At 36.7% G+C, this 25321-nt stretch overlaps 3 protein-coding genes across 3 annotated transcripts; all 3 read left to right on the top strand.

Moving 5' to 3' along the window:
• Window positions 1-1616: 1616 nt before the first annotated feature.
• On the top strand, window positions 1617-4537 carry LOC104241035 (ferredoxin--NADP reductase, leaf-type isozyme, chloroplastic). The gene is made up of 9 exons (XM_009795940.2): window positions 1617-1920; window positions 2005-2239; window positions 2326-2459; window positions 2762-2840; window positions 3007-3098; window positions 3195-3272; window positions 3719-3781; window positions 3880-4114; window positions 4247-4537. Exons 1-9 carry the CDS (start codon window positions 1816-1818, stop codon window positions 4312-4314), a joined length of 1089 nt encoding a protein of 362 aa, XP_009794242.1. The 5' UTR covers window positions 1617-1815; the 3' UTR covers window positions 4315-4537.
• A 732-nt stretch (window positions 4538-5269) lies between these two features.
• LOC104241036 (cold shock domain-containing protein 3-like) lies at window positions 5270-6415 on the top strand. The gene has a single exon (XM_009795941.2). It carries the CDS (start codon window positions 5428-5430, stop codon window positions 6214-6216), a length of 789 nt encoding a protein of 262 aa, XP_009794243.1. The 5' UTR covers window positions 5270-5427; the 3' UTR covers window positions 6217-6415.
• Window positions 6416-12447: 6032 nt separating this feature from the next.
• Window positions 12448-15355, top strand: LOC104241037 (pathogenesis-related thaumatin-like protein 3.5). The gene is made up of 3 exons (XM_009795942.2): window positions 12448-12802; window positions 12894-13602; window positions 14747-15355. Exons 1-3 carry the CDS (start codon window positions 12742-12744, stop codon window positions 14898-14900), a joined length of 924 nt encoding a protein of 307 aa, XP_009794244.1. The 5' UTR covers window positions 12448-12741; the 3' UTR covers window positions 14901-15355.
• The last annotated feature ends 9966 nt before the right edge of the window (window positions 15356-25321 follow it).

The following is a 25321-nucleotide window of genomic DNA, read 5'->3' as shown; positions in this document are numbered from 1 at the left end:
ACAGATTTCGTAGCTGGGGGCTGTTGTAGACTTATAGCCCGTTTGGCCAAGCAGCAAAAATAAGCTTATTTTGAGAAGTGTTTTTTTTTTAAAGTATTTTTTTCAAAAGTACTTTTGGTGAGAATCAATTTGTGTTTAGCTAATTAGTTTGAAAAGCACATCTGAGCAATAATTAGTGTTTGACCAAGCTTTAAAAAACTGTTTCTAAGGGTGTGTTTGGTATAAAGGAAAATGTTTTCCAGGAAAATGTTTTCTTGGATAACAAGTAGTAATCTTATTTATTTTCCGGTGTTTGGTACAAAAATTAAGGAAAATGACTTCTCAAGAGTATTCATAAATAATTTAGAGATAATAAACATGAAGCCATAAACTTTCAAACCAACAACCTTCCGAACCCACAAATTTCATAAACTTTCGAACCGCTAAACTTTCAAAACCGCGAATTTCGAACCCATAAACTTTATAATTTCTAAACCCGTAAACTTCCAAACACATAAACCTCCAAACTCATAATTTTAGAACTTGTAAAATTTTGAGCTTTTAAACCAATAAATAAAAAATTAAAATTGAAAAATATATTTTTTTTGGGGGGGGGGAGTTGGGGTGGGTGGTGCAGAAAAATAAGAAAACAAAAATTTAAAATTGCAAAAAAAAAAAAATAAGATAAAAAGAATAATTTTTTTGCGGTGGGGGGTTGGGGGTGGGGTAGTTGGAGGGGTAGTAGGGTGGGTGTTAACGAAAACACTGATTTTTTTTTTTTTTTAAAAAAACCTTTTGAAGAGAGGGTGGGGAAGGTTAAGAAAGAGTTTTGGAAAATGTTTTCCTTGATAAGGAAAACATCATTTAATGAGTTAATGAGGAAAATGTTTTCCAAAACATTTAAGCCAACCAAACATGAGAAAATTGGAAAGCATTTTTCGGAAAATATTTTCCTTCGTACCAAACACATCCAAGTGTATTTTTCTCAAAAGTGCTTCTCAAAAAAGTGTTTTTGGAGAGAAGCTACTTTTTTCTACTTCTCCAAAACTGCTTCTATTTCTCCTCAAAACACTTTTTTCCTTCCAAAAGCTTGGCCAAACACCTCAATTTTTGGCCAAAAGCCAAATAGGCTATTATAGTAGCACGCATATATGTCCATTCGTATATGGAACTCTCATTTGTACGAATCAATAAATATCAATCGCGAAGGGATCTTTGGTGTAACTAGTAAAGTTATTGCTATATGATCAGAGTTCACGAGTTCGAGCCTTGAAAATAACTTTTTGCAGAAGTGCAGGGTAAGACTGTGCATAATAGATTTTTATGGTCGAGCCTTTCCCCGGACTCAGCGCATAATGGTGTTTAGTATACCGAGCTGCCCAATAAATATCAATCGAGATCTTTGGTGTAACTAGTAAAGTTATTGCTATATGACCAGAGTTTATGAGTTCGAGCCTTGAAAATAACCTCTTACAGAAATACAGGGCAATACTGTGCATAATAGACTCTTGCGATCGAGCCTTTCTCCGGACTCCGCACATAATGGTATTTAATGTACCGGACTGCCCAATAAATATCAATCACGTCGTTTTTGGCCACATATCACACAATAAAAACACAATCGCGAAAAGACATGAGGCTAGAGGCTCAAGAATCATACACTTCTCTTATCTTCACATCTCCCACCCTTCAAATCTCCTCCACCCAATCCTTTAATCCACTAGATACCCTCTCTAAAAAGATCCCAACTCCCCTTCTCCTTATTTTTCCTTCTTCACCATTACCTTATTATCAATTCCCTCTTAATTTTTTATTCCATTTTTTATTATCTCAAACATGGCTGCTGCAGTAAGTGCTGCAGTTTCTCTTCCATCATCCAAGTCTACCTCTTTTGCCACCAGAACCTCCATCATCTCCCCAGAAAAGATCAACTTCAACAAGGTAAAATTCAACTTATTTTCAGTTAATTCTTTTTCTTAGAAATTGTTATATATTGACCATGGATTTATTCTTGGTTTGTGACAGGTGCCGTTGTACTACAGAAATGTGTCAGCTGGTAGCAGAGTGGTTTCAATCAGAGCCCAGGTGACAACAGAGGCTCCTGCTAAAGTTGAGAAGATTTCAAAGAAACAGGATGAGGGTGTAGTTGTGAACAAGTTCAGGCCAAAGGAACCTTACATTGGTAGATGTCTACTCAACACTAAGATCACTGGTGATGATGCTCCTGGTGAAACTTGGCACATGGTCTTCAGCACTGAGGGTATGGCCTTAATCAAATACGATCTTCTTTTTTCTTCCTTTTAGTTAAGTTTGTTGGAGCTGAAGTACTTTTGTTGGATTTATCAGGAGAGGTACCATACAGAGAAGGACAATCCATTGGTGTGATTGCTGATGGTGTTGATGCCAATGGGAAGCCTCACAAACTCAGATTGTACTCCATTGCTAGCAGTGCCCTTGGTGACTTCGGCGACTCCAAAACCGTAAGTTTTCAATTCCTATAAAGAGCAGCCCGGTGCACTAATAAGCTCCCGCTATGTCTGGGGTCCGGGGAAGGACCGGACCAAGGTCTTACCCTCTATATCCGCAAGAGGCTGCTTGAACGCTTCAAGCCTCCTGGTCACATGACAACAACTTAACCAGTTATCAGTGTATTACAGTTCAGTCTTAACAGATCAATAAACATGTCTAGAGTGTGATTAATATTGGCAATCATCATTTCTACCAACAACTATAGGTCATACATTACACAAATGTAAGTGTCTGAACTTGAGGTTTCATACAGGTTTCTCTGTGTGTCAAAAGGCTTATCTACACCAATGACAAAGGGGAAGAAGTTAAAGGAGTTTGCTCAAACTTCTTATGTAAGAATCAACGACTCCCTAATTTCTTAGACGATGTCACTGTTTATCTGTTTTATTTTAGCTATCCATTACAGATTGGATTAAGAGTGACTGTTCCTAATGTACAGTAGGAGTATCAAGGTTTGGCCTTGCTTACTTGTGTAACTTCAAATGTTTCATATTTCAGGTGACTTGAAGCCTGGAGCAGAAGTCAAGATTACTGGACCTGTTGGGAAAGAAATGCTCATGCCTAAGGATCCAAATGCCACCGTTGTTATGGTGAATTTTTATTTAACTACTTTATTATCATCTAAGTCATTTCTTCTGCCTTTTAGTTAACTATGCATTTTTTGCTAATTGGAATTTGTCAATCAGCTTGCAACTGGAACTGGAATTGCTCCTTTCCGTTCATTCTTGTGGAAAATGTTCTTTGAGAAACATGAGGATTACAAGGTACACAAAATAACCATTTGTTTGATTGTTTCTCTTCATTTTTAGTTGTTTGGCTTCAGCACACTGCACATGCTAGTGAAAAGAAAAGAACTAAAAGATGAAAATGCCTGGCCATAGGCAACAACTGTTTCTTGTATGAACTAAAACTCAAGCCTCAAGGAGTTTGGCGTCCAATATTATGAACCATCAAAGTGTTCTATCTAATGAAGTCAAGTTAAGCACAAAAGTTTGAGTTGTAGAATCTTCAAAATAGTGAACTATTAAGTGCTATTTGAGCCAAAGATGACTGACGTTAAACACTTAAATAGCCAACATCAGTTTATTGCAAGGCTTTGAACTACAGAAACAGCTTACGATAGAATATCATTTTAGTATATGACTTGATTTCAATGTCATTCTCTCTTTCTCACTACTCAATTGAATGATATGGATTTGCTATCGTACAGTTCAACGGTTTGGCATGGCTTTTCTTGGGCGTTCCCACCAGCAGCTCACTACTTTACAAGGAGGTAAATATCAACCTTACTCAGTGATTCTTGATTCTCCACTGTGCACTTTACTGATTAAGATTTTTAACTATGGAAATTTTCTTGATGTTGTATTGTAGGAATTCGAGAAAATGAAGGAGAAGGCCCCGGAAAACTTTAGACTGGACTTTGCAGTGAGCAGAGAGCAAACAAACGAAAAAGGCGAAAAGATGTACATCCAAACCAGAATGGCACAATATGCAGAAGAACTATGGGGTCTGCTACAGAAAGACAACACCTTTGTCTACATGTGTGGACTCAAGGGCATGGAGTCCGGAATTGATGACATTATGACTTCACTTGCTGCTAGAGATGGTAAACATATGTCCAAACTATGTCGTCATTTTTTTCCGCGCACACACACACTGATAAAATATTAAAATCCTTAATCATTTTTATTCACTATAAATATCAATCTGAGGCTTACATTTTGCTGTGCTATTGAAGGTATTGTATGGGCGGACTACAAGAAGCAATTGAAGAAGGCAGAGCAATGGAATGTGGAAGTCTATTAAATATTTTTTACTTTCCTTTGTACAAATATGAGCCAACTTTATGCTTCTCTCCCCTGCATTGTAGATAGGTAAATTTTTCCTTTGAAATTTATTTTTATATTTTTTTTGGATTTTCCCTTTTCTGAAATTTCAACTTTAAATGAATCAGTGTATTGGCATTGGCCCTCTAAAAGTTGTATTTTGAGGGGCATGGATCAATAACATATAGCTGAATCAATCTCAATCGCAGTCTCTTTATCTCTACTTGTCTCTGCTTTCTGATTACACGGGATAAGCATATGATGCCTATTCAATTGACTAGTTCCTTTATGTGTTTTCATTTATTTTTTTTATTTTTTCTAATCTTAATCGTTATGCGAACATTTTGCAATATAGATCCTTCTCCGCACACACTAACCAAAAAAAAAAAAAAAAAAAAACGATAGAGAAAGGCAAGACTCTTGGTTGTGTTTTGATAAGAAATTAAAGGAGAAAACAGCAGATACTTAGAACAAAAACCAAATCCCATAAGAATTAGTCAGAGGCTTTAACAGTTTGAGGAAAGAAATTTAACTTAGTGAGCTATGATTTCTATTTAGTAATATATATTATGACCAAAAACATTAATATTTTCCTGTTATTAGCCAGCCAAAGTAGATTGATACTGAGTTTAAATCTTTCAAACCTGTTGGGATACACATAAACGAAAGAAAGATTCATAATGCTAATCCACACTACAACTATATTTGCTTTAAATTTGTTTTAAATGAACTCGAAGACGTATCTTATCTATTTTACTTTTCTTCTGGGGCGTTTTGTTTAAAAATAAAAAATGTAATAAGTGGTAGGCACATATAATTTCTCTAAGAAAGAAATTCAAAATACAAGATAAATAAATTCTAGAATACAAATTTTACAACGTAAACTCTTGGTCTTACCATATTTATTGGATTGGATAAATATGCAACAAATTTACAACCAAACCCAACAAAAATCAGGAACCGAAAAGCCCTAACGCAAACGCCCCCCTTAAAACGCTTTAAGGCGCCGAAACTCTATTTAGGGTTTCCCCTTTAGCTATAAGAATCTCTCGGTAGAATTAGATATTTTTCAAGGATTTGCCATCGGTTAACAATGGCGGCGGAGACGTCGAGAATGACAGGTGTTGTGTCCAAGTTCAACAACCAAAAAGGCTATGGATTCATCAAGCCTGATGATGGATCCGAGGATCTATTCGTTCATCAATCTGAGATCAAATCCGACGGCTACCGTTCTCTCTACGAAGGCCAGAAAGTGGAGTTCACCATGACTGTGAAGGGTGATAAGTATCAGGCTAATGATGTCACTGGTCCTGATGGTGCTCCTCTCGATAGTGACCGTAACAATACCCGTGGTGGTTACGGCTATGGCGGTAACGGTTATCGCAGGAACGGCGGTGGTGACGGTGGATATCGTAGTGGCGGTGGTGAGTGTTATACTTGTGGGAGGACGGGACATTTAGCTAGGGATTGTGATCGTAGCAGTGGAGGCGGTGGTGGCGGCGGCAGAGGCGGCGGGTGTTATAACTGTGGTGCGACTGGGCATTTAGCTCGGGATTGTGACCGTGCCAGTGGTGGTGGTGGTGATGGTTATCGGAGGAGTGGCAATGATGGTTGTTACACTTGTGGCGGGTATGGCCACATGGCTCGAGACTGCCCAAGTAGTGGACGTCTTGGTGGTGGTGGTGGAGGAGGTAGTGGGGCTTGTTACACATGTGGTGCACAAGGACACATGGCAAGAGACTGTCCCCGTGAGGGTGGGGTTGGTGGCGCTAGTTATGGGAGATATGGTGGTGGTGGTGGTAGTGGACGAGGAAGCAAGTGTTACAACTGTGGAGAGGCGGGGCACTTTGCTAGGGAATGCACTAGCCAATCCGTCAACTGATCATGTACATGGTCTTCCCCTTTTTGTTATCAGTCCTCGTAATATTCCATTTTTGTTAGCATTGGACATGTTTTTACCCAGTTGTTATTTTGTTAGCTATATGACTGGATGTTCTTTTAGAATTATGTTTCTCGGATGCATACTTTTGGTTAGTAGTTGATATACAAGTATATAAAATGCTGGATGTTCAGTTTTTGCACTTTAAGCAAATCTTTTATGCTCATCATAATTATGTATATGTATCTGTTGTGCAATTTTAATGCACTATATACAATACACACACACATTTACAGAAAAACTTGAGAACCCACATAATGCATGAAGCTGATAAACTTGTGCGGTTTCAATTGTGAGCTTGATAGTAAGCATGTCCTATGATATGCAGTCTATTTGGGAATCGTTGTGATTTCTGCCTGTGTTTATAATTCTATTTTGTATTTGTTTGTTGGGAATCATTGATGGTCCTCTCAGCAAAATATTCAAACTAATGCTTTCTGTTTAAAGTTTGTTTGAACTATACCTGTTTGTTGGAATATGCTGGGATACATTCAATAGCAGGTTAATAGTAGGTAATTAAAGAATTTCTAGTTCTCTCGTAAAGAAGTATTCCCAAACTATCTCTTCTAAGATTTTGTAAAACTAATTTCCAAATTAGCATCATCTTTAATCTAGCAAAAAGGTGCTCTTGATCTTTTCCTTTTATAAAAAGAATCTTATCTTTAAACAATTAATCTAGCAAAACTTTCCTAAGTTTAACAGTTCTATTTAAGCAGGAATTTGGATCGTTTTGCAAAAATTAGTTTTCCTTTACACTTTTTTTAAAAAGAAGATGCAACAACCCACAAGTCTGTCTTCCCTTCCTTTGCAGTAGACTCTATTTCCAAACACCTCTCTGTCTCCCCTTCCTTTGCAGTTCCAATCTCTTTTACACTGACTCATTTCACCTATTCAACACCCTCTACCTAGCCATAATTTGCACTATTCAGACACTTTAGTTATTATCGTTAGCTACTCCAACTTTAAGTGCACCCTAGTTTATTGGAATTTAGAAAATTTTCATGTTATTGCCATTCTACTTTTGGGAAAAAATTGAATTGTTGAACAAATAAAAAGTATAAGGGATTGAAATAGAAGGACGAGGTAATATGGAAATAGCATAGCTAAGAATGACTTATTGGCAAGGCAGCCGGTGTACAAAGATTTGGGCGACATGGGGTAGTAGGTAGAGCATGAGGCAATTGGTTGGGAAGGGAACCCTTGAGGTCTTTGGGAATTCTGAGAACTCACCTATGGAAATTTGAAGTGTCCTTTTTCTTGTGATTCTATTTTAATTTATTTTGTTGGTGACATTATAGTGTCAGTTGACGTATAAGTTTGGGAATCAAATTCTGAAGAGTGGCTGGATAAGTTTTTGCGAATATTTGTTTTGAAATAACATTTAATCTTAACTAGCTTGAGATTGAGTAGTAGTTGATTGACTGAGTAGTTTCCGGAGGAACACTTGATATGTAAATATTGTCCCCCTTTAGACTTTTTTAATACGGTCATATGGTGAATTGTACTTGAAAAAGTGGGAGTTACATGACCCCTGGTCGGGATGTTTGGTTGAGATTTAGGCCATTGCTATCTTTTTTTATTGTTATGGCCTTTGTATTATTTACATTTAGTTGTGCTACTGAGCTGAGACCCCAACTTGTGATTTCATGTACGTTCATTTTATTATTGAATCTTTGCCATAGCTCTCTAGTCATGGCAGACCTTGTGGTTTCAAGTACATTCTTTTTATTGTTGAATCTTTACCATAGCTCTCTAGTCATATTGTAGGGATCATGAGAGACAAAAGACAATTCATCCTAATAATCTCTTCTTTTTCCAAATAGCTCATTAGGTTGGTTTTACTTTATTTTACTTTCTCATATCATATGAAAAGGATGGTGGTTCAAGGACTAATGTAGACTTGAATGATGTTTTTTAGTGAAAGAAATCTCATGATCTTTGGCTGTTGATATTATGGAGTCAGTAGTTCTGTTTTCAGAGAACAAGGAATGAGGTAATGGGGCTTAGAGTTCGAGCACATCATGTCTTGAGTCCATGGAGGACTACATTGTACTTTATGCTGTACCCTCGGTCTGATCTGTCCGTGTGTCTCTCTGGGACATAATGACTATGACCTTTTCTGGTAATAAATGGCTATCTGGGAATATTAGTTAGTCTAGTATTTATGATGATTTAAGCATGCAATTCGAATTTTCAACTGAGCTGTTGAATTTTGCTAGTGGGTTAGTGGGAGTTAGAAGTTGGGATAGCGAGTTAGAAATCATATAGTTTTAGTTAATAGAACTTATCAGGGTTCTTTCAGCCAAGTTTTGAAACTTTGCAGGACAAACAGCGAGCTAAAATCTGGTCTAATGCCAACATAAAATGAAGTACCAATCTCGCAAATCTACTCCCATAAAATTCCCAGTGGAAAATGTTAAACGACTTCTCTTCCTCCACGGTGATAGTCTATCTAATCCCTGTCTTGAGGAAATTCAAAGAACCTTTGTGTTCTGGCTAAACTCCCCTAATTTCCTCTCAGCTTTCTACTCCTATGTGACAGCTTTTCCTGTTGACTTTATTTTAACCAAGTTTTGCTCCTCATTGTGGAGCCGGCTGATCAGTTAGATCCTGGAACCCTCATATTATTACGTGAAGTGTAAATTGTATTTGACTTTTTTCCCCCAAATAAACACCTAGCTCCAAACTAGGATGAATAGGTGCCATACTTCATTAAGACAAAAACTAGGAAACTTCTGCAACTAGCAAGAAGCACCTTCATCTCTTTACTCTAATATGATGAGATACCCTACTTATCAGAGTTTAAAATTGACTTAGCTTGTATGGGAAGAGGTGAATATGTGTACAATGTCTACTGAGAGTGGCGTTGAGCTGTTAAGTGGACTGATTTATATTACTGGGTCTGTTGAGCATCTGAATGTTTGAACGTTTCAAATGGATATACTCTAAATGGTTAAAGATTCAGAAGAGTAGAAAGAGTAAAGATTACCCTGATCATGACTTTTACATGAATAACTAAAATGAGCAGAAGGTTAAGAAAAACTTGGATTGTTCTAGTCGAGCAGTTATTGTTGCTTAAGCAGAACTTTATGATAGTTTCTCTAGATTCAAATACTGGAGGAGAGCTGAAGCTGAAACTTCTTACACGTTAGTATTTCATTCTTTTACTGAACGTCTCCACAGACGTTAGGGGCTAATATTGGAAAGCCCAATGCAGCAAACGATCTAAATTAGTCCGCTTATTAGGATAATCTATTAGTTTTTCTAGTCATAAGAAAAACAGACGAGGATTCAAATAAGAACAAAAACACTCCAGTGTAATCCCACAAGCGGGTCTGGGGAGGGTAGGGTGTATACAGACTTTACCTTTACTCTGTGAAGATAGAGAGGTTGGTTCCAATAGACCATCGAGTTCAAGAAAAGCCTAGTATATGTAAGGCTTTTTTCTATTCTATCACTTGTGTCGTTTTATTGATTTTTAAGTTTCTTACAGTAATATAATTTTCTATTATTAACTTTAACATCATGCAAACTCGCACTGTATTAAGATGCGGCATAGCCGAGGAGCTTGCGCCATCAATTTAAAGAGAGCTTAATGGAATATTGACTGTAACAGTGTATCATAGCAAATGCTTAATGAATAATGGTAAAACTTTCCATTGAATGGTTTCTTGATTATTCCTTGGAAAATGTGACGCAACTCTTGTTGTGTGTTAATAGCCAGTCTCCTTTCCTTTGCATCGTACCCAAAAATTAACCCATACTGGCAGGAGGAATCAGAATCACATGTGGTCGTCTTCGATAATTTTTTTATTAAAAAAATAATTACAGCTTTTAGTAGTTAACCCCTACAATAAACTGCCTATAGTTAGGGTAAGCAACTCGATTACTACTTTGCCGTTTTCTTTTTGGATTATATGCATACTTTGCAAGGCAGACACATCTTTTTTTTAGATTTACTTCATCTTTTGAAGTTGATTTTTTTTCCTGCGACCGTGAAAAGCTTTTGAGTAATTTCTTGGATATTAATATTTTATTCTCTATAATATCAGGTTTTCGCATATTTAGAAGTGGGTTTTTTATTTAATAATATAATCATTAGATTATTTGTCTAAACTACATTTTATCTTTTCCTTAAATATCTCATTTAGTTATAATTCATTAATTGAAATAATTAGAACTTTTAGGGGAAAAAGTATTACTACTAAATAACTTCTTAATTTTTCAAAACTTCAATATTTTGCAACGTTTTCGATTTATCATAATGGCTAATATAGCGAACAGAAGAGTATATCAACCAACAACCAAAGGCAGAGCGACCTCATATACTTCTTCGCCGAAAAGTTACAACATTTAGCTCTCCTTCGCCGAAAAGTTATAATATTTAGCTTGGTCAAAAATTTTATTTTATGCATACAATATAATTTAACTCCCTTAATTTTCTTTCTGTATTTATTTTTTTGACAGCTCTTAAGTAAAATATCTGGTTCGACCACGGCCAACAACCATCTTCCCCATTTCGATTGCACTACGACAGTTTCATTTTCTGTCAACACCTATTACTACTACTAATGTATCTCACTTGTTTTTCTTTTCTTTTATATTTCAAACAATTTGATACTCCCTCTCATAATGAGCATGACGGCACCAAATTTTGCAAAATCTGCGGTTTGTAACTTGGAAGCTGCTGAATTGGGTTTAAATGAGCCGATCTCTTGGTTTTCCCTTTTGTTCTAGCCATGAAGGGAGCCCCAGGACTATATGCCATCAATATTAATTGATTAGTAAAGAATTAGAGAAAATAAAAATATAATTACGTGTTAATTTGTGTTTGCGGCTGAGGTTCAGTTCACTGGTTTCAACTTGCCACTGTCAAGAATCTACGCAATTTTGACCTTTTCATAGAGATGGGTCCCGCAAGTGATGAACCAACTGTCATTGGGCCTTATTGCCATTTGCAAGGGGGTCCCATACCTATCTTCCCAAGGCCCATAGGGCCGTTGAATTTAACCGTCATTAACTCCCGCCTTTCGGGAAGTGCACGGTAAGCCACTAATAACACATACATTTACTTTTAAGCTATTATTTAAAATATTTTTAGTCTTTAGCTATTGCTTTAATAAATTTTACCTGCCCGGACGAAAACACCCTTCTGCTCATAAAGTTCAGGACCAAGTATCCTTAACTTTTGAACTTGCAACTCTAAGTTCAGGACTTCGAGACTACTTGTCCTTAACTTTTTAACTTGCAACTCGAAGTTCAGGACCACCTGTTCTTAATTTCTGTACTTGTAACTCTAAGTTAAGAGCTACTTGTCCTTAACTTTTGAACTTGTAAGTCTAAGTTCAGGACCAATTGTCCTTAACTTTTGAACTTGTAAGTCTAAGTTCAGGACCAAGTGTCCTTAACTTGTGAGCTTGTTAGTCTAAGTTCAGGACCTATTGTCCTTAACTTTTGGGTTTCTTAGCCTAAGTTCAGGACCTATTATCCTTAACTTTTGAGCTTGTTAATCTAAGTTCAGGACTTTAGGACCTATTATCCTTAACTTTTGAGCTTGTTAGTCTAAGTTCAGGATCAAGTCTCCTTAACTTTTGAACTTGAAACTCGAAGTTCTGGACCAAGTTATAAAAAGAATAGAGACAAGAATTTGCAAGTTAGTTAGATTCTAGAAAAATTAAAATTAATTTTGTAAGCTAAGTACAATTTAAAATTTTCAGAAAGGAGAACAATAAATCTGAAGAAACAAAGTCAAAAGATTCAATCGCAGCTTGAAATTGCAAATGGGCTAAACTAGATGGCCGACCGGCCATTGGGCTGTATTTTCCCAAATTAGCTCTGGGAAAAGCATAAACGGTTCTGGGTACCTACTTATGTCTTCCACGGCAGTCTCCTTCTCACCGGCGGCATAGTTCTTCTCGCTAACACGAAAAAAATAGAAGAGAGGGTAATACAATTTTTTAATATTAATTTTAATATACTAATGGCCATTATTGCTAAGCATGGAAATGTTGAATAAAATATAAATACCACTTACCCACGCAATTTTTACCCGCCCTTCCCCTCGCCAAAGTTACTTTATCTTTTTTTTCCCTCTGGTAATTTTAGATACAGTAATTAGAGGCATCTCTCCTTAAATCGCATTCTATTTAAATCCTCCCGCAACCCCGCCTAAGCATTACTCCCAAAGCTTTAAACTAATCCTGAAACTTACGAATTTTAGCTCTTCCAATCCCAAAGCTCTCTTCTCTTAATTTCTAATTAAGCCATTTTAACCTGATCCGACACAGTTGCCGACCTTATACTGTGGCGGTGTTCTGTTCCCCCTCCAACGTCGGTCCAAAAAATTTCTATAAATAACTTAGTCCGACCACGTGATCCTTCTGACATTCATTTCAGTACTCCACATTGCCAAACTTCTTCATTTCTCATTCTCTTCAAACAACTTAGTGAAAACAGAGAAACGTTACAATGGCGAAACCTCAAGTTTTTCTTGCCCTGTTCTGTTTATGTTCCGTATTCCTTGTTTCTGGTAAGTTTTTGGTTCTGGTATTCTTGTTATTTACATTTTTGTGGTAAAGTTTAGAGCTTTGTTATTCATTTTTGTTGGTTTAATGAAACAGGGGTGTTATCAGCAACATTTACATTAGTAAACCAGTGCAGTTATACAGTATGGCCGGGGATATTATCAGGTGCAGGAACAACCCAGCTTTCTCCTACTGGACTTCAGCTAAATCCAGGACAGGCCATTCCTATTTCTGTTCCAGCGGGTTGGTCGGGTCGTTTATGGGGTCGGACTTTTTGCTCCCAAGATTCTACTACGGGTAAATTCACTTGCGTGACAGGTGATTGTGGCTCCGGAACACTTGAGTGCACCGGTGGAGCTGCACCGCCGGCGACTCTAGCAGAGTTCACTCTCAACGGCGCCGGTGGCCTTGATTTCTATGACGTTAGCCTTGTGGATGGTTATAACTTGCCTATGTTAGTGAGCCCACAAGGTGGGACCGGCGCCGGAAATTGTTCGGCAACTGGGTGTGTTGTGGACCTTAATGGGCCGTGTCCGGCGGAGCTGAAGATGATGAGTACCGGCAGCGACGGAGGCGGCGGCGAGTGCGTGGCATGCAAGAGCGCGTGTGAAGCGTTTAGGGATCCCAGATATTGTTGTAGTGGGCCCTATGCTACGCCTGATACATGCAAGCCGACGGATTACTCGGAGTTTTTCAAGAGTTCATGCCCACGCGCTTACAGCTATGCATATGATGATGGAACCAGCACCTTCACTTGTGCTTCTGCTGATTATGTCATCACATTTTGTCCTGCTCCTGCTGCCAGGTACCTACTTCGCCGTTTTCCTTATCAAGCAAGTTCTTTTCTCAATTTGGTTCAATTTAATGTCTCTTTATCAATTTCTTTCTTTTCTAGTTTTTTCCAATTAAATTCCCCTTCTCCAATAGGTTTTGTGTTTTAAATATTATCTCCATCTCAATTTAGATGACTAATTTCACTTATCGAAAGCTAATTTAACTAAACTTTGAAGCTAAATTAAATTAGTTCAACTTAATATTTTAAAATTAAAATTTAAATATATAAAACCAACACGGAAGGTACTACTATAAGTTATAATTTTTCTCATGATAATAAAATATATTTTAAGATATTGGTCAAATTTTACAGTTGGCTCTCAATAAACTTTGACTCTCGATAAACGAAATATGTCATCTAAATTGTATTTAGATACAGATGAAAAGTAACTTTTCGCCGTTGAGGTATAGCTTTAGTTAGACCTTTAGAGGCAACTAAGGTATGGAGTAATTACTTAATAAGCTAATATGTCTGGCACCATAATAATTCTTAGAGGTTAAATCTTTTCGTTAGTGCATTCTAATAGAATTATTTATTAGCAAAGCATGTGTTTGGTTAGGCTAAGAAGTAGTCATATGCATGCAAAAGGGCGGTTATTTGGTGAGATTTGTTAAACAAGTAACATGGAATGCAAATATATATGTTCGAGGGTGATGGAAGTTGTCCATCATGTGTGTCGGAAATGAGAGCATATGTGTTGTCAGTTGTCTCACACTACCTTTTGATCTTATAATGAGTCACACCTAGAAGTGAAGCTCAAAGGAGTGTTAGCTTGATTTTAAGCAAACTAAGAAATTCCAAAAGTTGAGAATAGGATGGGGGAGGGTTGGGGCCATGTGCGTCGCTACCCTACATAATTTAGTGCTTACATCTTGGCTTCTAATAGTCGGTTTGTTGTGTCATTTTAATAAGAACCTATGCTTTTCATGTTACGTAGATTCAAAATGCTTGCTTATGTCCTAACAAATTGAGGCACCGTCCACGCTCAACTATAAATGTTATATCATGTCACCTTTATATAAAATTACAACTGCTAATAATCCAATACGCGCGACATTAATTAATTAATATGTTTATATCTAATAATGGTGCTAACATAACATTAATGTTGCAGTCAGAAATCATCTGGAGGACAGTACGCTGGTGGGAGCAACGTTTCATTGGTCAGTAGCAGTGGTAGTATGTTAACCTCTGCCCCATTACCGTTCTACACAAGCTTGATGATCACCATTTTAGCAGCCCTTCGGCAATTGAGGCAGTTCCATTGATCTTTGTTACTATTACAAAAGATTTCTGGTCCCTGATTATGCTAGCTATTTGAAGTGGGCCACTCATATTTTTGCCCCACGATTCTTCAAAGTTGTAAGAGTTTTTTTTTTTTTTTTTTTTGCATTTTTGGAGTCTTTGAAGAAGTGGTATCCATGTGACGTGGGAATCTCTATTTCTTTTTTGGATAAAAAGAAGCAGCAGCACGAAGAGCTAGCTAGGGAAACAAAAAGCGCCACAAGAACAAGAAGAAAGGGAAGGCCAAGTTGTAAATTGCCGACGTAGTGATTCTTTTTTTTACTTAATTATGATGATTGGTTGAGATTAGCATTCAAATAGTTTTTTGTAATATAAAATAAAAGAAAAGTGTGGACAGGGTTTAGTGGCATGAATTGAGATATCATTTTTGTTTGTCAAGTAATGCTTTTAATGACAACATATTAAGAAGGGTTGAATAGTTCCTCTGGTTTATGTCTTGTAATTTATGTGTGCATTTTGACATAAGCTTTTTGTAATCTATCCTAGTAGGTCAAGTTGGCCGCCATAGTTTGTTTGCTTTGATGATGTAAGTAGGAATTTTAGAGGAAAAACAATACGCCCGCCAAAATGTTAAACCCCCATTTTATTACTACCCGGAATCAAGGACAGAGGAAAAGAAAGTGAAGGAAAAATTAAGAGGAATTTTCATAAATCATTATAGTTTTGAGTTTGGTAACTATAGTTTGCTTAATTACGATTCATATCACTTGTATTCAAACGCGCAACGCAAGCAATGAAAACAACTAAGTGAAATATAGAAAAAATAAAATATTTTTGTTGAGAGTTAAACTCAAGACCTCCACTGACTAAGCAAGTATTAGTAAATCTGCATTACTGTAATAAATAATTAAAAACAATAAACTTTCTTAAATAGAAACAGAAACAGAAAGTTAGTAGCAACAAAACGTCGAAATAATATCTGAAAATAATTTCGGAATAAATCGAGCCCACTGAATGCACAATGCATCCTTAAGAAAATTATTCCCCTCAAGTACCCGAGGTGGGGTCTTGGTTTTTTTGGATTGAATTTTCGTTAATTAATTAAATAATTGAAAGAAATTTTATCCAGAAAGATTAATCAATCAATCTTTGACCAAATCCGAAGCCGAGCCGAGCGACGATTGCACGAGGCTTGTCTTCTTCTTGACTCTTTAAGAGCTAGAAAAAGAGGTTGTATATATACCCATCAAAAGTCTTTTCTTCCTCCAATATGGGACAATATACCTTTGCCAAGGAGAGAAACTCAAATATTTCATTTTTCCTCCATTTTTCATTCACCATCTTTAAGCTAAACCAAGCTTAAAAAGCCCAACAACAAGCACTCTAACCAAACGAGAACTTGTTGCTTTCTTATTTCAGTCAAAACAATTAATCTCGTATTTCATGAATTTGCTATAAAATTCAAATATAGCTACCAATGGTAAATTAACTAAAGTAATTGTGCCGCGTAATTTTCCATATATCGAGGGAGACTTTAATTAGCCTAAGAATGAAGAATTTAATTGAATCTTATACGTACTGTTACGTACTACTAAAATAATTGGTGGGGTTTTTTTTTTTTTGGGGGGTGGGGGGGGGGATGAGTACTTAGTGAGCATTCAAATGAATCCTCGATCAAACAAATTTTCTTACATTTTTTGCGTACTACGAAAAGTCAAAGGTGATTGGATGACCACATTACTAATACTGAAAGTTAAGTGAACTAGTCATAATAAAACCTGCCTCCATTTATGATCTCTTTCTTTCAAAATATGGCATCATTAGTTAATTGGAAATTTAGTATGATTTCGGGTTAGCTTAGCTTGCCGTGATAACGAAACATTTAACTGCACGCGGCAAGATCGGAATATGAACTAAATACTGGATCATAGCCGAAACAGAGGAAATTTTCTACTTCAAAACAGCAGATAGCAATAACAGTAACTCATTAACAAAGTCAAATTTTCTTAGACAGACTCCACCAATTAACGTATGGATAAGAAGTAGAATTCTTGTCTTCATGCCGCAAGACTAAAAGGGTATGATCAAATTCCCATTAGGAAAAAAAAAGAAAAAAGAGCACGTGAAAGCATCCACACTAATTGCAGATAGTCTTATTGGAGATTAGTCGCGCCACTTTCTCTCAACTCTGAAGTAAGCATTCCCAATTTGATCTTCACGTTGCTAGATCTAACATGAAGAGATCAAGAAAATAGATGGAAAAGCTACGTCAGCTTATAAAGCCAAGTTGCCACTTCACACACACACACATATATATATATATATATTCTGCCGTAGATAATCCATTACTAAAGTAATTCATCATACTTTTTTGCTTATTCCATCAGCAGCCCATGCCGTTGATTTATTTGTTTAGCTTTGGTTTTATCATTGTACTGGAAGTGGTTATCTGATAAGAAGAGCCAAAAAAGCTGAAAAAATAGCCATTTATGGTTGTTATACTTGATGTTTGTTGCCTGTATATATGCATCTTTAGCTTGATTGTATCATATTCATTTGCTATATTTGCATGAGTTCGAGCACTATTTATTTGTTAAGTTTGCATGAATTCAATATGACTTATTTTCACGGTCTGTCTTCATTAGCTTTTCAATCGTCATCGCAAGTACAATTTAGTTACTTTAATGTGACAAAAAATAATTTGGTGACTTTATTAATATGATGAGTAAAGATTAGTAACTTTGTAATTATAGTTGATTATTCAGTTACCTTAATTGACATAACAAAGATAAGTTTGGTGGCTTTCCTATAGTTAATTACTAGAATTTAGTAAAATAAATGAAATTAATTCCAAAATGGTGGGGTTTGATCTGGGGAGACAACCATGTGCATCATACTTTAACTTCGATGCTTACATCTTGGCTTCTCATAGTCGGTTTGTTGTGTCGCACTATTAAAACAAAAACAGGAACTATGATTTTCACGTCACATAGATTCATAATGCTTATTTATGTCCTAACAAGGCACCGTCCATGCTCAGCCATCACTGTTATATCTGGGGACCTTTAATATTACTACTAGCCTGTTTGGCCGAGCCGAAGAAATCAGCTTATTTTGAAAAGTGCTTTTGAAAAAAGTACTTTTGGAGAGAATCAATTTGTGTTTGGCTAATTAATCTGAAAAACAATTTTGCGAAATAATTTGTGTTTGGCCAAACTTTTTAGAAAGTGCTTTTAAGTGTCAAATTACGAATAAGGACATGAATAGATTTACTTAATAATTAATATTATAAGTAAATAAATAATATCAAAATTTTGTTATTACATGCAATAATTAAAAAAATTCATTTTATTTAAGTAAAATATGAAAATAAAATTAAAAAGTACTTAATTCTTTAAATATAAGTTAAATATATTAAAATTCCTTCAACAAATATAAAAGTATTCACTCCTAAAGTCACTATATATTAGAAAGCTTCCTAAAAATAAGAAGAAATATTTATAAATTAATATCCTAAGTATTAGGTTTAAGAGTTATTTTGGTATATACAATATTTTGTTAAGGGTATTTTAGGTAAGAAGAAAAACCAAAACTACTTCTACTTTTGCTTTTGAAAAGAAGCTACTTTTTTCTGCTTCTCTGAAACTGCTTCTGCTTCTTCCCAAAAGCACTTTTTCCCCAAATAAGCTTGGCCAAACACCTCAAATTAGAAAAAAAGTGTTTTTGGGGAAAAAATCACTTTTTTGTCTTGAGAAGCTCGGTCAAACAGGCTATCTACTCCACTAATACTCTAGTACGACATTAATTATATGTTTCTTTGTTCTTTAATACGTAGTAAATCAGTGGTTGCATGTATATTGGTGTTACATTAATGTTCCTATAATTTTGCAGTCAAATAATGATGCTTGACTAGAAAGCCGTGTTTTAGTCGTAGTATTACACTCTAATTATTGCATTTTATGTGTGTTTGAACTTAAATGATAGTGAATTACACTTAGTACGTGTTTTATGCCTTGCAGGAAGTGATTCCGAGTTCAAAAGTTAATTTGGAACTAAATCGATCAATTTGGAGATTTGAAGTCTAAGTAAAAACCCAATAAATTAAGCCAAGATCGTGTACCAAGTCTGAATGTCAAAAGAGGATGAAACAATCACTCTGAGAAATTAACACTGTCGCGCCGCGTAGGGTGACGCAGGGCGCGACGCTACAGTGTAAAAATGGCCTGACAAAGAAAAATGCACCCCCGCTGATAAACTCCACAGGCGCGCCGCGGGGTGCGGCGCGTCTGCGCAAAAAAACTGCAAAGTATTTCCTACTTCGGCTTGGAAAGGGTAGATTCGTTCGGGGTTGTTTCTTCACGATATAAATACACAAATAAACACGATTTTGAGGGGGTGACCTAACTTTGAGAGGAAAACAAAGGTGTGAAACTGTTGGCCCAAGTAAATGTGAAGTTTTAAAGACTGACAAACGAACTCAGACATGGACCAGGTCCATCTTATGAAGCACAGTCGTGATCAACCCAAACATGTGAGATGCACGTGAAGGAGATAAGTCTAACTTATCAGAAGTAATATTTCCTGATCATGATCGAAAAGGTTGCATATTGGATAAGGAGAAAGACTCCTTACATAAAGAGAACACAGTTTAGGAAAGGATAGAGTTAGAGTATGAGATCAACTAGAACTCTTCCACCATGGAAGAGTAGAGCATCTGTATCCTAGTCAATCTCTAATTACTAACCCCTTAAATATCATTGTTGTTCTCTTTTACAGGTAATGCACATAAGCAGAAGTTAAACGTGAATTGAGAGAAAAATAGCAAGGCAATTTTGCAAGCAATTTATGTGTGATTCAAGCGTGCAATCCTGAAGTTACTTGAACTAGATAGAAGAACCAATTCCAAGTGTTTATCTTTTATTCTAGTTCAATTGTAGTAGGTGATTTTAGATTGTACCTTTCAGCTTTTATAGAAGAAATTGTATTAGGTACTTAGAGTTTTCAAGTTAGAGTTAACTTGAAGTTATCGCAACAGTTGAGGTTGTGTGCCACAACGAGATTAGGGTTAATCCTAGGTTTACAAAAGAGTTTTTGTAAATGCAGTTTTTAGCTCATTGATTTTAGTGGAGAATTTGGAAAAGTCCTACTAGAAGGTAGGTCGTGGTTTTTTCACCTTTTGAGCCAGGTGTTTTCCACGTAAAAATCTCTGTGTTCTTTATTTTCTGTACTTATTATTCCGCAACAGTAGTAGATGGAACACATAGAAGAACCATGTCCTTCTATAATCAAGTTAAGCGAAAATTAGGTACCACACAAATCATCCCCCTCTTGTGTGGTGTTGAAGTCTAAAACATCAATTAGCATTAGAGCAGGTTATCCTTGAAGAGGCTAAAACCTTAGGAACAGATCAAGATGAGTGCACCACCTAGAAACTGGAAAGGGCAATCCACTGCTAGGCCTCCACTCTTTAATGGCCAGTACTATTCCTGGTGCAAGAACAGGATGAGAGACCACACATCATAGGAGAAGACTATGAACTCTGGGACATAGTTACTGATGGTCCCCTGGCTACTACAAAGAAGAATGTTGAAGGAGTGGACGTGCCAAAGACAAGAGCTGACTGTACTGCTGAAGATTTGAAGAAATGAGAAAAGAATGCCAAGGCCAAGAAATGGCTTGTATATGGACTAAATCTAGACGAGTACAGTAGGATTCAAAGTTATACCACTGCTAAGGAGATATAGGATACTCTACAAGTGGCCCATGAAGGAACTCCTCAAGTAAAGAGATCAAGAGGAACACTGCTATATTCTCAATATGAGAATTTCACCATGAAGGAAAGAGAAATCATCCAAGAGATATACACAAGGTTCACAACACTAACAAATGAACTTAAGTCTCTTGGAAGAATTATCCTTGAAGAAGACAAGGTTGAAAAAATCTTGACAATGGTCTTGCCAGTAACTTGGGAAAGCAAAATCATGGCTATTCAGGAATCAAAGAACATTGCTACCCTCAAGTTGGATGAGCTGATTGGAAATCTCACTGCCTATGAACTGAGAAGGTAAACCATGAAGATGGATGCACCCAAGAAGTAAAGAAGCCTAGCTCTCAGAATAGCTGAAGGTGCAGACTTAGAGGATGATGAAATGGCTATGATCACAAGGGATTTCAAGAAGTACCTAATGAGAGGAAAGGGTTCTTCAAGAGGTGCAACGTTCAACAAACCAAGGGCTCATTAAAAATAAACCAACGAGGGCTGCTACAAATGTGGTAAGACTGACCACATGATCAAGAATTGTCCTCAGTGGGAAATTGAATGGAAGAAGGAAAGGGCTGAACGAAGAAACAGGAAGAAGGAACAGGTTCAACCCAAAATGAACAAATGATCAACAAAGGTTATGGTTGCTGCTTGGGGAGAGAACTCAGATGAGGATTTAGAAGATGAAGCTGGAGATGAATAAACACTTATGGCCATTGGAGAATCAGACGATGAACAAGAGGTAAGTGTTATTCATCTCAAAGACAAGATTAATTTTTTATCTAAAGAAAGACTATCTGAATTATTGCTAGACTTCATTGATGAGTCTGAGGTCATAAACAATGAGAAGGAACAACTGTTTAGGGAATGTGTGATCCTAAAATCTTAAGTGCAAAATCTGGAATTTAGGGCTAGTGAAAGTGATAGTAAAAATGATGAGTTGAAGAACCAGGTTCTTGAACTTGGAACTAGTGTCTTAGAAGTTAGGTCTGAAAACTTAAAACTGAATTAGGAACAGGTAAGAAGAAAGCTTATCACACACATCTCACTTTAGAAGAAAATCTAGGAAAAATGAAGGATGAGTTGTACAAGAAAGATGAGCAGTTAAGATTCCTAAAAGAAGATCTAGGCAAGGTGAAGCATGAACTAGATAGAGCACCACAGTAGCAACAAGAAAGGACTTGGCTATGGGACCCCAGCACCTAAGTGGGATCCCAAAAGCAAATACACACACTTCCTGAAAATAAAATCTGCACACACTGTGGCAAGACTGGTCATTACAAAAGTGAATGTAATGCAGAAGAAAAGGCCAGTCAAAAGAACAAAACCTTTGTTCAAGAGAAAAATAGGCTGCCTGGATGGGCCAAAAGGAATTTAATTCACCTATTTACATATAGAAAATGACCCAAACTAGTTTGAGTTCCTAAGAATAATCCCTATTTCTTTTTGCAGGTCCAAGTGAAGGGAAGTAGCCAAATTTGGTATATAGATAGTGGCTGCTCAAAGAATATTACTGGAAGTAAGAACCAGTTCCTTTCACTTGAGGACATAAAAGGAGGTAATGTCTCCTTTGGAAATGGGAAGAAAGGTGAGATTATTGGGGTTGGAAAAGTAGGTAAGACAAACTCACATTCCATTGAGAATGTCTACTTGATAGATGGCTTGAAATATAGCCTAATCAGTGTATCACAACTGTGTGACAGAGGTAACATGGTAGCATTCACCTCTACCAAATATTTTGTGATTAATCTTACCACTGACAAGATTGTTTTGCAGGGAAAAAGAGTTAACAATATTTACATTGTAGATTTGTCCATTGTTTCAGAAAATAAACTCACTTGCTTGAGTATGTTGGACAATGATCCCCTCCTGTGGCACAAAAGACTTGGTCATGCAAGTCTGAATCAACTCAACAAATTAGTCTCTAAGGACCTGGTGATATGGTTCCCTAACATCAAGTTCAAAGAAAATAAAGTTTGTAAGGCCTGTGCAAGGGGGAAGCGGGTAATATCATCTTTTAAAAGCTATAAAATGGTAAGCACGATCAGGATGATGGAATTTGTTCATATGGATCTTTGTGGTCCAATGAGAACACTGAGCAGAGGTGGTAAGAAATATGTGATGGTACTTGTTGATGATTACTCTAGGTTTACTTGGGTTTTGTTTTTAACATCTAAGGATGAAACATTTGACATGTTTAATACCTTTGTTAGAAAAACTCATAAACAACTAGGTAATCAACTTACATCAATTAGGTCTGATCATGGAACCGAATTTGAAAATGCTAAGTTTGCTGAATTTTGTGATGAGCATGTATAGATCATAATTTCTTTGCCCCTAGGACTCCTCAACAAAATGGAGTAGTTGAAAGAAAGAATAGGACTCTTGAAGATATGGCTAGGACTATACTTCTTTCTAGTAAATTGCCCCATAGCTTCTGGGCAGAGGCTGTAAATACTGCATGTTACATCATTAATAGGTGCATGACTAGATCTCTTGTAGAGAAGACTCCCTATGAGTTACTTAAAGGGAAAAAACAAAATATATCCCATCTTAGGGCATTTGGATGCAAGTGCTTTGTGCACAATAATAGAAAGGACTCCCTAGGTAAGTTTGATCCCAGAAGTGATGAGGGAGTATTCTTGGGATATTCTTCACATATCAAAGCTTATAAAGTGTACAACAAAAGAACTTTGTGTCTAGAAGAAAGTGTACATGTAGTTTTTGATGAAACTAACATTCTTTCTGAGAGATAGGAACATGAAGATGGAGCCATTAGGCTGGTAAAAGAATTGACTGAAGTCACAGCTCAAGCTGAAGATGCACCAAAAGAAGGAACAGGTGATGGAACAGGTTCTTCCATCCAGGGCAACCTGACAAGGGGAACTTAACAAAGAAGAACTAAAACCAATCCCCTAATGGAACCTGTCCATGAGCTTGTTCCTCAGCAAAAGAACATGAGAGAAACATCAAACAGAAACCAGTTGGTTGTGAAACCTTAAAAGTATCAAAGTTCTCATCCTATTGAGAACATAATTACTGATCCAACATCTGGAGTTAGAACTAGATCACAATTAAAGAATCTGTGTGCTTTTGATGTTTTCCTATCTATTATTGAACCTAAAAATGTTGCTGAAGCTTTGCAAGATGCAGACTGGATAAATGCAATGCAAGATGAACTCAATCAGTTTGAGAGAAGTCAAGTTTGGCATCTAGTTCGAAGACCCAAGGACAGATCAGTAATTGGCACTAAATGGATCTTCAGAAACAAGCTTGATAAAGATGGAACAGTTACAAGGAACAAGGCAAGGCTGGTGGTCCAAGGTTATAGACAAGAGAAGGTCATAGATTATGATGAGACCTTTGCTCCAGTTGCAAGACTGGAGGCAATAAGACTCATCATAGCCTTTGCAGCACACATGGAATTTACTCTTCATCAGATAGATGTCAAAAGTGCCTTCCTAAATGGCTACCTAAAAGAAGAAGGGTTTGTCAAACAACCTCCAGGGTTTGAGAGCAAGGAGTGTCTGAAATATGTGTACAAATTAGACAAGGCTCTCTATGGACTCAAGTAGGCTCCTAGAGCATGGTATGAACGACTGTCCAAATTCCTTCTTGAACATGGCTACAAGAGAGGTAAAATTGACTGTACTCTATTCTTGAGAAAGAAAGGTAAGGATCTTCTTGTAGTACAAATATATGTTAATGACATAATTTTTAGGGCAACCACTGACAAACTGAGTAAGGACTTTGCCAAATTAATGGGGAGTGAGTTTGAAAGGAGTATGATGGGTGTGCTTAACTTTTTCTTAGGCTTACAGATCAAACAAAACCTAAACGGAACCATGATCCATCAGCAGAAATATACAAAAGAGTTGATTAAGATGCTTAAAATGGATGAATCAAAATAAATAGACACACCCATTGCAACAACTACTAAATTAGACATAGATAAACCTGGTTTATCTGTTGATCAGAAGTTGTATAGGGGTATGATTGGTTCACTTTTGTATCTTACTACTAGCAGACCTAAGTTTTCAGTGTAAAGCTTTGTGCTCGTTTTCAGGCAAATCCTAAGGAATCTCACTTGACTGTTGTCAAGAGGATACTGAGATATTTGAAAGGCACTACTGATCTTTGCCTTTGGAACCCTAAAGGTAGTTACTTTAATCTAGTGGGATATGCTGATGCTGACTATGCAGGTTTCCTTGTGGATAGGAAAAGCACCTCAGGTGTGGCTCATTTTCTTGGTTCATGTCTGGTATCATGGGCCACTAAAAAGCATAATTCAGTGGCCTTTTCCACTGATGAGGCTGAATATGTTGCTGCTGCCTTTTGTTGTGCTCAACTGCTGTGGATCAAACATCAGCTGATAGATTTTGGCATTGACGTTGGTTGCATCCCTATCTTTTGTGATAACACTAGTGCTATAAGTATGACAAAGAACATAGTTCATCATAAGAGGACTAAGCACATAGATGTTAGACATCACTTCTTAAGGGACAACTATGCGAAATGATTGATTACCATAGAATTCTGTGTTACTGATAAATAAATTGCTGACATCTTTACTAAAGCACTGAGTAGAGAAAGCTTTTAAAGGAATAGGTTAGAATTAAGGATGATTAAGATCACCTAATGGGACCAGCTAAGAATGCACAATGAAAAAAAAATTGGCTAGGA

This window comes from Nicotiana sylvestris, chromosome 2 (genome assembly GCF_000393655.2).
Source record: "Nicotiana sylvestris chromosome 2, ASM39365v2, whole genome shotgun sequence".
In the NCBI taxonomy this organism is placed as follows: Eukaryota; Viridiplantae; Streptophyta; class Magnoliopsida; order Solanales; family Solanaceae; genus Nicotiana; species Nicotiana sylvestris.
This window is presented reverse-complemented; position numbering and strand designations above follow the sequence as displayed.

Coding starts and splice junctions, on each gene's coding strand:
- LOC104241035 (XM_009795940.2), top strand. CDS start 1,816: ATGGCTGCTGCAGTAAGTGCTGCAGTTTCTCTTCCATCATCCAAGTCT. Junction 2,460..2,761: donor ACTTCGGCGACTCCAAAACC/GTAAGTTTTCAA, acceptor GGTTTCATACAG/GTTTCTCTGTGTGTCAAAAG. Junction 3,099..3,194: donor CAAATGCCACCGTTGTTATG/GTGAATTTTTAT, acceptor TTTGTCAATCAG/CTTGCAACTGGAACTGGAAT.
- LOC104241036 (XM_009795941.2), top strand. CDS start 5,428: ATGGCGGCGGAGACGTCGAGAATGACAGGTGTTGTGTCCAAGTTCAAC.
- LOC104241037 (XM_009795942.2), top strand. CDS start 12,742: ATGGCGAAACCTCAAGTTTTTCTTGCCCTGTTCTGTTTATGTTCCGTA. Junction 12,803..12,893: donor TTCCGTATTCCTTGTTTCTG/GTAAGTTTTTGG, acceptor TTAATGAAACAG/GGGTGTTATCAGCAACATTT. Junction 13,603..14,746: donor TGTCCTGCTCCTGCTGCCAG/GTACCTACTTCG, acceptor TTAATGTTGCAG/TCAGAAATCATCTGGAGGAC.